Source organism: Periophthalmus magnuspinnatus, chromosome 17 (assembly GCF_009829125.3).
Source record: "Periophthalmus magnuspinnatus isolate fPerMag1 chromosome 17, fPerMag1.2.pri, whole genome shotgun sequence".
In the NCBI taxonomy this organism is placed as follows: domain Eukaryota; kingdom Metazoa; phylum Chordata; class Actinopteri; order Gobiiformes; family Gobiidae; genus Periophthalmus; species Periophthalmus magnuspinnatus.
This window is the reverse complement of record NC_047142.1, coordinates 16776474-16793446: the sequence shown is the minus strand read 5'-3', so window position 1 is coordinate 16793446 and position 16973 is coordinate 16776474. Positions and strand designations below refer to the sequence as shown.

At 40.2% G+C, this 16973-nt stretch overlaps 1 protein-coding gene across 4 annotated transcripts in view; it reads left to right on the top strand.

Annotated features, from left to right (window-relative positions):
• The window catches only part of ptprma (protein tyrosine phosphatase receptor type Ma), a 337914-nt gene that overhangs the window by 135069 nt on the left and 185872 nt on the right, over positions 1–16973 (top strand). For all 4 annotated transcript variants that reach the window (XM_055228666.1, XM_055228668.1, XM_055228667.1 and 1 more), the window contains exon 7: positions 1415–1708. In XM_055228666.1, the coding sequence (XP_055084641.1) occupies positions 1415–1708 (294 nt within the window). The remainder of the gene's footprint in view (positions 1–1414; positions 1709–16973) is intronic.

Genomic DNA, 16973 nt, shown 5'->3' with positions numbered 1-16973 from the left:
TTATGTTTAACTACTTTGGATACTCTAAACGCTCACTCACACACCACTTTCAGGTAAGTGAAGTGAGTGAAGTGTCTTGCCCAAGGATGCAAATAAATGAATGATGGGGAATAATAAGATGACAAAAAATAATGATAGATAAAAAATAAGTTCACTTTAAGTCATATAATTTGGTTAAGTGGTAAAGGGCTTATATTACGCCATTTTTTAAAATCTATATTAAAATGTTTCCTCATCACAAACAGACCTGGAGTTGTGTTTTGTTTCATTTACACATGTTTAACACACAAACTCTGTATAATTTAGGTTCTTCTTTTGAACTGAAGACTCTGTTCCACCTTGTGATGTCATGTTTTAATACAGGAAGTGCTCCACTGTATTTTTAAACTCCATACACCTTCACTAGAATCATTTAACTAATTTCAACCACTTCATGACATCACAAGGTGGAACAGAAGATTTTGAGCTTTGGAGATGTAGACAGAGAGATGGACAAACTAATAATAAAGAGTTACCATATTTTGTGGACTCGCTCTGGGGTAAGTCGCACCAGCCAAAAAATGCGTCATAATGAGGGAAAAATTGTAAGTCGCACTGGACTATAAGTCGCATTTTATTCATATTTTATTTTACAAAATTTGAGCCCAAGAATAGACATTTTATCTTTAAAGGCATGTCATAATAATTAAAATAAAATGGAGAACAACAGTCTGAATTGCAGTACAACACGCTACCATAACACATTTATATTTTTTCTGCTACATGAAGCATAGACAACGAACTGAATATGTCTGGTATGTTAACGTAAGATATTAGCTTGTTTTTTAAGGTTTAGTTATTTGATTAACTGTTAACAAGTTTACTCTTGATCTCACTCCAAACCACTAAATCCTTTTTGTTCTTCGTACATGTCGCTTCTGAACAACTCCGCCAACTCCGTAAGTAGATGGAGTGCCGCTTCCTCTTGTGCGTAGCTGTCATCAGACTCAGCTGAATAGAATTTTCTTTTAGAGGGTGTTTTTCTTCAGTCTTTCTCAGATGTTTTTTTTTTAAATAACCGTAATGTTGAAATTTTAAATGTTCAATGGTACAGGAGTAGTAGGTACTGGTACAAGCCTAGAGTGCCCTCGTGCAGTCGTCAGTGTGACAATAACGAAGATGTGAAATCATATCTGAGTACAAGTCGCACCTCGGTACTCAGAGGTGTGTGAATGAACCAAAACAACTCAACAAGGTATGTTTTCGATGAAGCAACAACATTCCAACATGGCTTAAAGATCACAAGAGTCAATTTTGCGTAATATGTGACCTTTAACAGCAACAGTCCATGTTGTTCTTTCATACTAACAAATGTTGACTGAACAATAAAGAAGCTACTGTATATTGACTTTTCTCTTTCCTATTTCTTTCCTAGAACCCCCTGTACCCATCGCCCCCCCTCAGCTCACTGCGGTGGGGGCCACATACCTCTGGATCCAACTCAACGCCAACTCCATCAACGGAGACGGGCCCATCATCGACCGAGAGGTGGAGTACCGTACTGTGTCAGGGACCATGTACGACCTGCAGCCCGTGGACAAGACCACCCACAAGATCGGACACTTAGACCCCGACACAGAGTACGAGATCAGCGTGCTGCTCACCCGGCCCCTAGAGGGAGGTACAGGGGCCCCGGGACCGCCTTTGAGGGCCCGGACCAAATGTGCAGGTTAGGAGATGCAATGTATACATGTAGGCCTGTCACGGTAACATATTTAGAAGTGCGATATATTGCTGATGAGTAAATATAGACATAAATGATAATTTTCAAACCATGAAGCAGAATTACCGCAAAAATGTATTCTACTTGTACAATATTGTTAAAAATATGAGCAGTTTAGTTTAGTTTGTATCTATAATGAGTCATAGAAGTTCATAATTCAAACTACTACTCAAATCATGTATAGAAAATATAAATAACATTTCTCGACTAGTGCAAAGAAAAAGTATTCAAAATAAATATAAACCCGCAAAAACGATCTGTCATTTACTGAACAATAACACATTATCGTGACAGAGCTACATGCATGGGAGCAGGGCTGGGGATGGTCGCTAATAATTTCATACTCTTATAAATATATTGCACTTACACTGTTTTATCATTTCAGTTTATATTAGAAGCTATTAGCTATTAGAAAATATTTTGCACTCAATGGCATTTTGGTTATCTGTTATTTTAAAGGCCCATTATGTAACTTTTTAGTGGAGGATTTGCCACCTGCTTGTCTCAATGGATATGTTTCTTCATTTGGAAAGTTCCACAATAAGATTTTAAACTCCTTAGCAGCCTAGCAGGTGGCAGACTCTCCACCAAAGTCTTTTATCTACATTGTATTACAGTGAACAACATGTTAAGATATCGATACATTCTATACATCAACACGCACCTACATTCCATGCAATCACAGAGCAGCAACTGGATGGAAAAAAAGTACTTTATCATGCAGCTTGTGGTATGCAGATATATTTTTGTGGTACGTGGAATAGTTTAGACATAGTTTATGCACATGTTAGGTCAGAACTTGTAACGTTCAACTGGGAACTATTCGACCTCAGTTGCCTGGAACACAGCATAGTGTCCTTACATCTCAAATATCTGTTGCAGTGACAATAGTCAAGCATTTCTCTTTCAAAACCATTCTTTCAACCAAAGCATAACCAAGATTAAATGTGCAAAAACATGCACTTATGGTCACTGTAGTCTATTCAGCACATTTTTATAGTTTAATGATTGCTTTTAGGCGTGTTTTATTCAAGTTTGCCCCATTTCTAAATTACTTACCAACTTGCAAACAAAACACCTATTTGAAAATCCACTCTTTTTTACCAATCCCATACAAAAGCGAACCATCAGGACTCCTATTGTTAGCGCAGCCTCATTGTACGCACTGTAAAAAGCTGCGTGTCGCGTTTCCAAATTGCCATACATCACTGCCAGTACTCTCAGATAATTATTTTTCTTTTGTGGGGCGGCGTTGACTGCTCTCATTGTTTCGCATCTATGGATCTTCATTAGGACTTCCAGGCTACGCGGACACACAGAATTGCATTGTGGGTAATGGATTCTGCTTTGAACACCTGGAACAATTAGAGGCGACGCAAGAAGTTTTTAAACGTTTTTTAAAAGTCACAAGATAAACGGTTGCACCTGCAGAAAATCCAAATGTTTGAACCAGCAGGTCGCTACTGTATAGAACAGCTGTGTCAGGGCGTACAGCGTGCTATGTTTGTTAGAATGGGGAGTTGACTTTTGTTTTTCCATGCCAGTCCATGAGTTGGAGCTTCCTGTAATGGAGCTTAACAGTCTTGCCCACTTCCAAGTCAGCTCTGGTTTCAGAAGTCATTTTCCATAAATCTTTCCCATAGAATTAAAATACCAAGAGTTTGAAGGCACGATGGAGGCTAATCAGCTACGTAGTAACTAATATAGCACAGTTGCTTTAAATGGACTATAGCTGTTTACGTCTGAGCAAACTGTCGAACTTTTCTTTTTTTTTTCTTTTTTTCCGCAAAGTTTATGGGGGAAATTAATAATCTGGAACCAGGAATTGGGCAGTCGCTGTTTAACTCCATAGTCGACATTTTGAGGCCCTTTTAAAAAGATTGAAATGGTGAAAATTTAAGATTTTGACCAAAACAGAACAAATATGGTACATTGTAAAAGCTGGTACCATTAAATACGTTTGCTCCAATATATTGGCATAAAACAATATGCCTCATAAAAGGGTTGAGATAAGTGTATTGATGTAGGAGTTAGCATTTGGGCAAAAGCTGTTTGACAGTTACATCCTGTTTCAGTGACCAACATTTCCCAGATATTTAGCCAGGATTGTGGTTAGGAGGACCCGGCAAAATTAGCCTATTATGCCTTGAGTTTACGTGGAAACTTTATTCATTAAAATAATCCAGGCTTGATCAGGGAGGGCATCTGAGGTTAAGTGGTCGAGAGTTTTGATTTGATTATAGTCGTTCATATTAAGTCAGCCTATATAGTTTGGATGGTATAGTCAGCGTATAGCACCTTGGTGGTAAATGTATTGTATTTTCTTTAGCATCTGAAAGAAAAAACACCATCTAAAAAAAGTGATTTGGGCAGTTGTGCTTTAAGTTTGTCAGTACATGTTTATTGAAGTTAATTCTGTCTCAAAGGCCCAGTGCCTCTGTTAATTCATCACCGATAAAGATTGATACTATGTGTGCAGCAGAGTGGCAGTGCACACCTCATTACATTAGCATTGGTCTATACGGCTGTTTAAACCTGCGTGTACATAAACTGTTTGGGATTGTACAGATTGCCCTTCTCACTACATTAGCCAAATATACCCGTACTCGGCTCCGCACGGCTGCCAACTTTAGTGAGACAAAACAAAGGTAGTTTCAGCATTTTTCCTCATGGTTAGTTCGCTGTTGTGTCCAGAAAAGTGCTGATCAAAAGTCTTTTTTTTTTTTTCCTCTCCCTGTGTGTCTGGGTGTAACCATGGATATGCAACATAGAAGTCTCAGTCAGTTCTAATGCTTTTATTTTGAATGTCCAAAGCAAAAGCAGGTCCAAACTTTAACTGACTCATGACTAAACCACATCTTAACCAGAACTAAACAAGGACTAAACCAGTGCTACACCAGGACTAAAGCAGAACTGCAGGATTTAAGGACTAAATGAGGACTTAACCAGCTCTAAACAAGATCTAAATGGAATGAACCAGGGTTAATCCAGTCCTGAACTTTGTTTTAACCAGGACCAAACCAGGTCTAAAGTGAGACTGTATTGGAACTACACTTGGACTAAACCAGAGATAAACTGGGACTTAAACCAGGTCCAAACCAGGATAAAATTGGGACTAAGTCTATGAATCAGGACTAAACCGGGACTGTGCTAAACCAGAGCTAAACCAGAGCTAAACCAGAACTAAACCAGAGCTAAACCAGGGCTAAACCAGAGCTAAACCAGGGCTAAACCAGGGCTAAACCAGAGCTAAACCAGAGCTACACCAGAGCTACACCAGAGCTACACCAGAGCTACACCAGAGCTACACCAGAGCTACACCAGAGCTACACCAGGGCTAAACCAGGGCTAAACCAGGGCTAAACCAGGGCTAAACCAGGGCTAAACCAGGGCTAAACCAGGGCTAAACTAGGGCTAAACCAGGGCTAAACCAGGGCTAAACCAGGGCTAAACCAGAGCTAAATGCACACTAAACCAGGACACAACCCGGACTTACCCTGGACTAAACCCACACCCAATACACCTCTCCATTTCAAAATCCTGTGTACAGAATTGGTGGGCGTAACCTCTCCTAGTGTGAAGGTCAGGCGCTCATTGGTTCTGATGGGGATGAATAGTCCTACCTGAGCCGGAGCTTTGGGTCCAGGAGCGGGCCGTAGGAGGTGGCGATGAGGGAGAGGGCGCGGCGCCTCTGGGACACCCCTCCGGTCACTGTCCCGGAGATGGATGGCCCTGCCTGGTGAGGTGCGTTGGGGCCAGACAGAGCAGAGATCCTAATTGAACTGTTAAGAGAGGCAGGCCAGTGTAATACATCATTCACTACAGGAGGGAACATATTGACTTGGTCCAGTGATTGAGAAGATTTTAAATGAACTAGTTTTTAACGTCGTTGATTATAGTGTCTGATTGTAATATTGATTCGCAAGTCGTACGCTGTGTTAAGGCCATAGTGACAGTTGGTAAGACTTTCTGGATTTGCCCATATGTTCTTTATTTTTATTTATACAGGGGAATCCAATGAGAGCACTTTTTTTCATAGATGCCCTGTTCAAAATACAATGCAAACTGAAAAAAATGAAAACAAACAAGTATATAAGGCCGTATAAAACATTAAACACAGGTGCAGGTGTGTATATTGTGTCACCAATGCATCCAGTTTTGCTTTTCCTTGAAGTATATAAGCCCTCGTTCCAGTCTTAGCTTTGGAGCATCCTTAGCCTTATGCAGTCATGTGATCTGGTATTAAATGTTTTGGAATCAATGATTAACAAGCAGGTGAAATATTCTGGCAGTTTTTGAAGTAGTCTCTTATACATTTCATTCAGTGCTGTTCTCTTCTAATAGACAGTGATGGCTAACTCACTTTTCCATACAGTGATATTTTGCTGTATCAAAGCATTATTTTGATCACTTTATCCTAATGTAAAAAGAAGGGTCTTGCAATGAACTGAATCTATTTGTTTTTGGTTGTCAATGATCAGCTTGGAACTTTTTAATTAACAGGTCTATAGCCAAACATCTGTCAGGAGAAATTGGACGAACTCTCCTTACAGTACGATCTTATCCAAATCTCAACCCACAAACATATATTTGTACAACAGTTAAAGGTAACATGGTGACTTAAATGTTTCATGTGTTAGCAGTTAATACCCCCCTTTACAGTCCATACATGTTTACTACTCGTATACATACAAGTTCAGACAAATGGACAAATTAGGTTGCATGTCTTAAACTAACTGCCTCCTCCTGTCACTGTCTTTGGCGCTAATGAAAATCGGTGTCCACTGCCTCTTGGATAATTACACGCGCGCTCGCCCTGTTCACCGCACGAGCTGAGCGGCCTCCTCACAACAAAGAGCTTTAATTCAATCTGGTTAAAACGGCCAGTGCCTCATACAAGGACACAAACGCCCATTTCGGTTCATTTGGGAGAAGCACAAAAAGAAGCACAACCTTGAGACTTATTATTGTCAACGAACTGCTCCAAATACACGTGTCAAGAGAGGGCTAAACCAGGGCTAAACCAGGGCTAAACCAGGACTAAACCAGGGCTAAACCAGGGCTAAACCAGGGCTAAACCAGGGCTAAACCAGGGCTAAACCAGGGCTAAACCAGGACTAAACCAGGACTAAACCAGGACTAAACCAGGACTCTTTATATATATATATATATATATATAGCAACACAAAACACTTATTGAATATCGCATGTATTTTCTCAGATCGTGCAGCCATAGTTCTTCCTTATCTGGACTTGGGAAAGGTGTCCTTCTCCATATATCGACTTCTTTTGTAAGATTTTGGAGAGGGTAATACAGTTTGTCCATATAATTTGTGCACACTACACAATTGAAGTTGTTTACTCTCCTCCACAGTCTCAGAGTGGTACTAGCTCAGACGTCTGTATTATCAGGCACTGCCCTGAGATCACTGTGGGGGGCCTTACATTTCACAGCACAGTGAGAGTCCATCTGAGGAACAATCTACTGCACAACTCTTAAACAACTCACTTTTACACAGAGAGGACAACTTGATCTGGCCTGAGCAACCATGGAAGTCTCGTCTGATTCACAGTGTCAAGTGGTAACAGCCGTTGTGTTGTCACGATAATAACATTTCAAACTTGATATTGATACGAAGGAATAGATTCGATGCTCAATACAGATTCCCTTATCACAATGATAATTAAAAAAACACTCTTTCTTTAGACAATAGAATGTGATTTATCATAGTACTTTGTTATATATTACCATGCGGTTTTATCTGTGTAATTCCTCATTTGTCCATGTATCTTCCATAGTGGTCCATGGGCGTATGCTAGTGTGTGCTGTCTTAAACTTGTTCTGATACAGAACAGAACAACTTAATCTAAAATTGTATTTTATTCTGTTTCAATTTTTTAATCACCCTTGCATTTATGTAGATATAAAAATTACATTATCTTAAAAAATATGTTCATTGTACATGAAGTTTAAATAAGTCGTGTGTCTCATCTGCGGAGCGACTTTGGCAACGGGAAAGCAGTGGAGGGACACTTCACTACATGTTACAAAAGCTCCACACTAACTACCTTCAAGGATGTGTATTACAGGCAGAAAAAGCCCTGAGCTAAAGGCAGCTTTGGGTAAACGGCAGTCTTTTTTAACGACAACGGCGAAAAAGTCACAAAAAGTGGGATTTATTTAAAAATATGTATGTTGATTTTTCTTTAACATTACATAATTGATAATTTTTTGAAACATGGTACAACATAGTTTATGCTGTATTAAAAAGGTTTGTCAGTGGCTGGTGAAAATGGGACACTTTTCCTATGAGATGTAGTGATGTAAGTGATCATCTGAAAATTTAACTGTTACTAAGATTAATAAAGTGCTGAGTATTTATGTTTCCCACCTTTAACGTGATCATTAACGTGATCAGTGTCTTCACATAGATGATTATCATAAATCATTATTAATGTATAACTACAAAACTGGCAAACTGAGCAAATGTGTTATTTCAGAAGAGCGTCTCAGACTGGTCGCCCTTCGTATGACTCAGTGCCCATGAAGTAACTCTGATTTTTTAAGTATCAATAGGAGCTCAAATGAGTATCTAGTTTCAATACTAGTTTTAGTATCAATTAGTATCTGATTTTTAATACTTTTGACAACCCTACTTGTACCTAGGTATCAATTTTATTTAGAATGATTCCGAGCTGATTGAAAACTGTGTACCCACAGCTGCAGGGCCCCTTGTCCTTCAGTCTACTCTCTCCATCTGCTCTGTCCCTCAAGCAACTGCTCAGCTGTTTGCTCCTATGTCACACTCACTGTCATTAAACCAGTACAACCCAAGTAATCACAGATCAGCTGCGCTTACAACTAGTGCTCTAAACGGTTAGAAGATAAGATATGATAAGAGAACCTTTATTTGTCCCACAGTGGGGGTATTCTTAACTGACCAGCCACACGGATTAATCAGAGATGTATGCTCAGTTTGTGTCAAAACAAACATGGCAACACGTAAAAAAGAGGAAAAACAACACAGGGGACTAAGAAACAATCAACAAGCGAATGTCTAAATTATGACTCTTCGTAGGTAAAAGAAGATATACACTTTGTTCTGAATGATCTAAGAATTTTTGAGAGTTTTCCACACGTGAAAGACACATGCTACAGATTTGTGGCCGGACTGTCTCAAGTTAGGTCGGGTGTTTTTCACCTCCTGAAGCTTAGTATGATCCTATCCAAAGCTCAATTTTCTGTGAATATACAAAAGCAGGAAATAAAACGATACACTAACTTCACAAACCTGATATGATGTGCAATGGTTTCATTCGGGGAATGCCTGTTGCTAGTAATGTGATAGTGCTCTGAAGGGAGAGTAACTCAGCATGGACAGCAAAGCGAATATAGCATTTTCAAAATAATGAATGGTAACATGGTTATTTAAATATGTTATGAGTTAGCAGTTAATGCCCCATAGAAGTGTTAAGCACAAATGCCAATCGACGGTCTTTCTGCTGTTGCACTGCAGACTGGAGCATTTCAAATGAGACTGCAAAAATAGTTAAAGTAATAAGTAAAGCTGAGATGTTCTTGAGTTCAGGGTGGAAAGTGTTTGTTTGCGAGGGCAGAGGTGGTGTACTGAGAGAGACTGCTGTCATAACAGTCACAAGGACGCTCAGAAATGAAAACGTTAGAGCCTCAATCACATGTCATTGTCCTCCTGCACTGTGGATGTGAGGTACTTACTCCTGAAGAACATTGAAAAATCCAACCTGACCAAGGCGCAACCCTGACAGTGGCAAAAATCAGCTAAATTATGTAATCTGTAGAGGATTTTTAGAGTGAAGTTTTCATGACTTGGCAGGTTAGAGTTGTCAAAGTATCGGAAATCAGATACTAATCAATATTAAAACAAGTATCGAAAATAGATACTGATTAGAGCAGGTGTCTAAAAAGTGACCAAAAAGTCACCTTCACAAGACAGAAATGGACCTTTCCTGAATAGTTTTAGAATGTTGACCTGCATCAGAACAACTATAAGACCACAGACTAGTATACACCCATGGACAGAGCTCAATCAGAGCTAAACCGGAGTTAACCAGGGCTAAACCAGGGCTAAACCAGGGCTAAACCAGGGCTAAACCAGGGCTAAACCAGGGCTAAACCAGGGCTAAACCAGGGCTAAACCAGGGCTAAACCAGTACAGTAAAGCAATGTTTAATCAAAGTAATCAGTGCTTTAACATACTGTGTGAAGCATGGGTAAATCATCAGAAACCATCAGAAAAAACAAAACAAAAACATATTTATAAAGATCCTTATGCACAAATCAAGCTCTGCTCTAGTCTATGAAAGTCTATAGATTCCACTTTACCTGACCAACAGTGATTTCCTAGCGCTAATTGTCTACCTATTCAGTATATGGCACTGCCTTTGTTTTGCTGAGATTAAACCAACTCTCCATGAACCTAAATGGCAAAATACAGTGTTTGGCTGGACTGCTTTGTCTATTTAACACCATTGTCCAACAGAAAACCACTCCACTTTGTGATTAGAGATAACATTGCTCCGGTTTATTCATGACAATAGCTTGCTAGCAGTCATGTGACATGCAGGATTTATACATTGTCTGGAGGAGTGAATGCCCTAGGTTTGAGGGGGGGTGGGGGAAGGGGGGGAAGAAAGACCCATTGAATTTGTATTCTTTTGTTCGTGGAGGAAAGCAGGCAGGATTGAGTTTGTGGTCTGCAGAAGGTTAGTGGAGGACCACAATAAGAGTGTTTTTATCGCGCGCAGAGGCTAGCAGAATGGACGATTGTTCGGCTATGATTGCCTAGGCTGATGGCAAATTTTGTTGCTCTCAAGGACATGTATTCAAACAAACGGTTGTTGGAGAGGAAAGGGACAGAGATGTGAGCCAGATGCTGCATTTAAAGCCATTTCATTATTATTATTTCCCATTGCTATTCTCCAAACGTGAACTTACACACCACACAAGGGTACTTTGGTGACATTTGTCCTGTAGCTTGTCATTGATTATAAAAGTTTAACCGGTTTAAGGGGGTGAGACTGGGTCATTATGGGAAATATGCATGGTATACTTATAGCATGTTGAGATTATTAGCATGCTGTTCACTAGTTTTGTGATTTACAGGCTTGATAAGACTCTCAAAGTGCTACAAAGCTAAGCATTCATTGTAGCCACAGCTGCCCTGGGGGGACTAACAGAAAAGGCTACTAACCACCACCAATCACCAAAACACACACCATTCATACAAGGCAAGGTGATAAGGACTCAAGAACACAATGACCTCAGAGTTAGGGATGCACTGATCCAGCGTTTTCAGTTCCAATATCAATACTTTGGGTTTCGGTATCTGTTGAGGTCCGATATTAATCAGTACAAACGCAGGGACTGAAAAAGGCATTTTCTGTCCAATCGTGTTATTTATTCCTACTCATGGTCAGAGAAAATCCTCTATGATTGTCACTAATATGCAAGCCAATGGCTCTAAAATGGATGTTGTAGTTTCCACTCTCAAGGCCAGAAAAAACAACAAAAAACATCTATCTCCCAACTGCTGAAATAATGAGGAGAGAAAATTATATTTTTGTGACAAAATGCATTATTGCTTTTTTTTTATGTTGCATTTTAGTTTCTCTTAGAATTTGGTTTGTCCTTGTTTGACATTGCTATTTTTGTGGTGTAGCTTTATTTTTATTTATATATTTATCTGCTGTTCCTATTCAGTCCTCAGCACCAAACACTTAGCATAGCATTTTATAAATTCAATTTTTAAAACCTTAACCTGTGCACCTTAGGCTCGTGAAAATGTGCTAGTTTTGGTGACGCGATTCCAGACTTATTTCATTAAAATTGCACTGAAATCTTTCTCAAGGACTTTAAATGTTTCTATTCCCTGTGTTTAATTATTCATTGGCTATCTGCTGTAATTTTTTCCCCATCCTTTTGGTGAATTATAAATGCCCTCTCCCCCTGTACATTCAGGCAGGTTGTATAACTGTAAGCCTGTCTGCCCCTCAACCAAAGGACACGAAGCTCGCAATTTATCTTCACATTCACCAACTTGGATAGCTTGATCTCGCCCCTCGTATATCTCCCAACTAAGGGTCTCTGGAAACGTGTATCCATTTCACAAAGTCAGACTGGCTTTGATTTACACTCTCGGTAACACCCCGCTATGATGGGGCCAGGGAGGCTTTTGGGGCGATAAATGACAATGTTGCAAGGTCCATCTGCCAAGACCAGACCCAGGACCAGACCATGGACTCAACAACCGGGGCCTCAACAACCGGGGCCTCAACAACCGGGGCCTCAACAACCGGGGCCTCAACAACCGGGGCCTCAACAACCGGGGACTCAACAACCGGGGACTCAACAACCGGGGACTCAACAACCGGGGACTCAACAACCGGGGACTCAACAACCGGGGACTCAACAACCGGGGACTCAACAACCGGGGACTCAACAACCGGGGACTCAACAACCGGGGACTCAACAACCGGGGACTGAACAGGGACTGAAGCAGCACTGAAGGAAAGCTTTTGGGTGATAAATGACAGTGAAGCTGAAGAATGGCAGAAGACCTCCCCTCAATTGTCCAGAGATGCAGCCGTTCTTGTAAATACGAGACACCAGAGTGGCTCTAAACACAGGAGTCTAGACAGGTTTGCACTGAGGGGTGTGCTGCAATTTGTGGCAGTACATTTTAGTGGTTAGAGCTTTTTCAAGTCTTCACTTGAATCAAATATCCAATACATAAAATGCCAATAATTGTAAATAAGAAAATGGCTAAGTACTTATAGCGTTTAAACTGGAATGTGGTAATAAGATACTGTATGCTAGCTCCAGCTGCCATGCTCCGTACAGACACAAGTACCACAATGGTTCCGTAGGCTAATTTCAGTGGTTTTGAGGCATTAAAATAATAATCAAATAAAATATAGTGGCAGCAATAGTGATAAATACCTTATAATATGTTTCTTTATTGGTTTATGATTGAAAACATAAATATGGTACAGCTTTTTGACAAACCAAAAGTCTTTAATCTTATCAGTCGCACTATTGAAACCCTACACATTTAGCATTTTTACATTCCCTTGTACCACTAGTCCAATAGTGAATCTAAACTGTCCACGTCGGGCTCAGATAGATTCATGGACACGTGCTTAACCAGGAGGGGGAGTATCGGCCTGTCACCCTGACCCCAATCACCGCGCCAACCAAATGAAAGATTGATTTAACCACGTCCGCCTCCTCTGCTCCGCTCTGCCCATCAACCCCGACTCCATTTGTTTCTCTCCGGTCAGTGGAGCCGACCCGCGCCTACCTCTGGGTCTAATAGCCTTCTTTTAAAGCAGGAAGTTGGAAGAGACACCGCGATTGTCAATCTTAACTTTTCAGGATGTGCGCCAAATTAACAAGCAATGACAAACGCTGTTGCAAACAAGGGTGGTCTGCGAGAGTGAAGAAAAATACAGTGTTTTTGTACCTCAGAATGCATTGTCCTTCAGTACTTTAAAGCGGAACCAAACACTAAATCCACATTTTTGCTACTAAACTGTGTATATGGTGTTTTAATAGCATTATGTACTGTCATTTTTTTGGCAGCTTTAATGCAAACTAGGTATATTTGCAGCTGTCTGGTTATAAACGCCTAAATCTAAGTTCGTGCTGCCTTCAGGGGCTCTGCAATTTCCTGTAGTTGGTGATATCACGCACAACTGCCCTGATTACAGCCAGGTGTTTCTGATTACAAACACCTGGCTGAAGGGACGGAGTTTGAAGTGTGTTACCGGGTTCGACCAATCGCACTGTTCCTTATACATCCAGACCCCGCCTCTCCTTCTCCGTCACTCTCTTCGCAGGTGCTTCCCATTTTAGCAGCTCTTTTTGAAATGTGGTTACGAGCAGAGTTTACATGTGTTTCATCCCACTTTGAGGTATTTTTCAAACCAGATGAACCTTTTCAAATTCATGTCAGAAAACATATACTGCCTTATTTGTTACATTTTGAATCGGAACATTTGGCCCAAGTTGACAAAAGTGATATTTGTACAGCACTATGTATAGGCTGTGTAGCTATCCATGGTTTTCTGAGTGACGAGAAATGAAACTATCAAATTTCATCTGGTTAATTGCTGGGTTTCAGATGACACCACATTCTATACAACAACATTAAATACAGGTGGGTTGCAACTAAACTGGAAAGTGTTAAAATGCAGATTTGGGTTCTTGGTCCAGTCAGTAATAGAAATGATCAGGTTCAACATTTGTGAATTTACCCTTTTGATATTACTAATGAGAATGCAATGCGATCATATTGATACTTTGCAGTGACATCATGCTGGCGGTGTTCTGCATGTATGTCTATGGCGGAATGTTGAGCAGATTCCACGGTGACACAATGCACATATTAGCCGACACAGCCAAATAATCGAGTTTCTGAAAAATACAAAATGGATTTAACACTTTTCCAGGAGCCTGTGATCAATACAAGCGGCCATGGTCCTGTTGAGATGTTTTCAACAAGAAGGTGAGAGTGACTAACTGATAAACTGTTTGTGATTGTGTTATTTGAGAGTGAATTGCTTAACCGTTGTAGTTCCAACCAAGTCAGCTCATTCTGGTCAGACTGTGTTTAAATAAAGCTCAGACAAAGAATCAGACAGAGCAGTCCCTCGGTTTAGCGTCACCCCCCCCCCCCCCCCCCCCCCCCAGGGAATTTTAACGGCATCAGCTGCAAAGTATCAACAAGGGATTATATATTTCTGTTATAATTCCACGACTGGAAATATAACGTCATCAACAGCAGATGTAGCACTTCAAATCTACAAATATATCGGTTCTGTTTCTTATTCATGTATCACCGCTCTCTTGCCCTGTCAAAAAGAGGACAGCTAATTTCTTTTTTGTAGAAATCGCCCTGCGCCAGTGCTATTTTAGTGCACAAAAACAACATCTATTTGAAAGCCCCTGCTGGCATATTGTTTATCAGCACCTAGTGGCCTGGCAGACTTATGATAGCTTTTACTGCACTGTCACCGAGATAGAGATGTTTTGGGGAATATGTTTCTTCAAAATACCAGGTTGTGTTTGCACTTTGGTCTTTTTTAACTGTAATGACGTAGTTTTATGTTATAAGGGTAATGGCACGACGTGTTGGTTGTGACAAGGTTCATCAACAAACTATATTTAACCCCACATCAACACATATTAAAGGACTCATATTACGCTATTTTCTGATCTATGTTACAATGTTGTTTCCTCATCAAAAATAGACCTGGAGTTGTGTTTTGTTTCATTCACACATGTTGAACAGACAAATCCTGCATATTTAGGCTGAGTTCTTTTGCCAGTCCACCGTGTGATGTCATGTGGTGATACAGGAAGTGCTTAACTGTGTTTTTGGGCAATTTCAGCCGTGGAGTTTACAATCTCTAGAGAAAACAAAAGGTAAAATGTAGCCCTTAAGAGAATTTGGAACTTTGGAGATGTAGACAGACTTGCTCAAACATGTGTGAATAAAACAAAACATAACTCCATGTATGTTTTTGATGAAGTAACACAGGAACAAAGTCATTTTTTTTTATATCATAAGGAACAGACTCAATACTGATTCTGAAACCACAATAATTAAATAAAAAAAATAGACAATATATGTGATCTTATACTTATTCTGATACAACTCATGATCATTCAAGATCATTCTGTCTTGTGGCTTTTTAGTATCGATACTCGCTCAAATGGGTATCAAGTTTCATTACTAGTTTTAACATCAATTAGTATCCGATTTTTGATATTTTTGACATCCCTAAAGAATGAATGTGTTTCAACGTTTAACAATAAAACAGGCATAACTGAATAAATGCAAAACAGCAAGTTTAAAGTCATATTGTGGAGTATTCTTGGCAAAGCGGTTACATCTCCACGGAGACGGGCAGGTGGTAGACCCATCTCGAAAGTTACATAATGCACCTTTAAACATTATATGCGTGAAATCTTGAAACTCCGCAACATGCCATTACTACCCACTCCCCACTTTCACCGAACTTTAGTGGCACCTGATTTCGGTCGGACTTTAGCCGCTGACCCATTCATCTCCGGGCCCCCGCCTGCGCAGCGCTCCAGGGGGATCATCAGCCAAGGTGGCAGCCCGTCCCGAGTCCACTTCCATTTGGATCCAACTTTGGCGTGGGCCCTCTGCACCTCTCCACCTCTCCTCTTCCTCCGCCCCTCCTCCTCTCCTCCCTCCATCTGGCAGCCCCATCCATCTTTCCGCCTATAAAGAAGGACTTGATAGAGTGAGGAGAGGGCAGCAGCGTTCAATAAATCCTTGTGATTATCCCCGCCTCCGTGGTGTAGGGCCGGTTGTCTGCGCGTGGGGGCATTTGTCTCGGAGTTTGTAATGGTCGGAGAAGGTGATGCAGGATACAGAGGGGCCATGTACAGAGCCCCCTAACGCTCATCAATTACACCTGTGTACTATAGCCCCACACGAGGCCCGGGTTAACCTGTTGCACTTTACGGCAGCTAGAGCCTTGGCATTTGCACCCGGCTGTCACCTGTCTGCCATGATTTACTTCTCAAACAGATGCGGTCTATTGCTGCTGCTGTTATGATGTATACTGTGTACAATACTGTGTACTGTATACTTTCTCTTGACATTTCACTGCTAGTACAATCTCACTTAATTATTTAAAATGATCATTTGGGTATCAAAATCAGTATCGATTATCATGTCTATTCTTCAAAGTTTGAAATGTTAATATTGTGACAACACTTATCTCCACAGAGACAAGTAGGTGACACAGTATTGCTGGTCAGATTTGTAGAGGTGACCCCCGATCACAGTAACAATGCATGTTTTTTTTTTTATTAACTTATAAATTTATTGTTTTATTAATTTATTGTTTAATTTATACATTTATTGTTTTATTTATTTATTTATTGATATATTGTTTTATTTTACTCATTGTTTTATTTACTGTGGATTTATTTGTTTTATTATTATTTTATTTGCAATTGCCAGGTGAACGGATACAAAGAATTACGTTGTACAAAATAATAATTACAGTGAGGTGTATTTACAGTGTGCAAACTAAATGTTTTAAAACCCGTGCAATTGAACAAATGCAGTGTAATGCCGTACTCTGGAACATTCCATCCAATGCAGTGATGTGACAAGCAGATGAGATACAG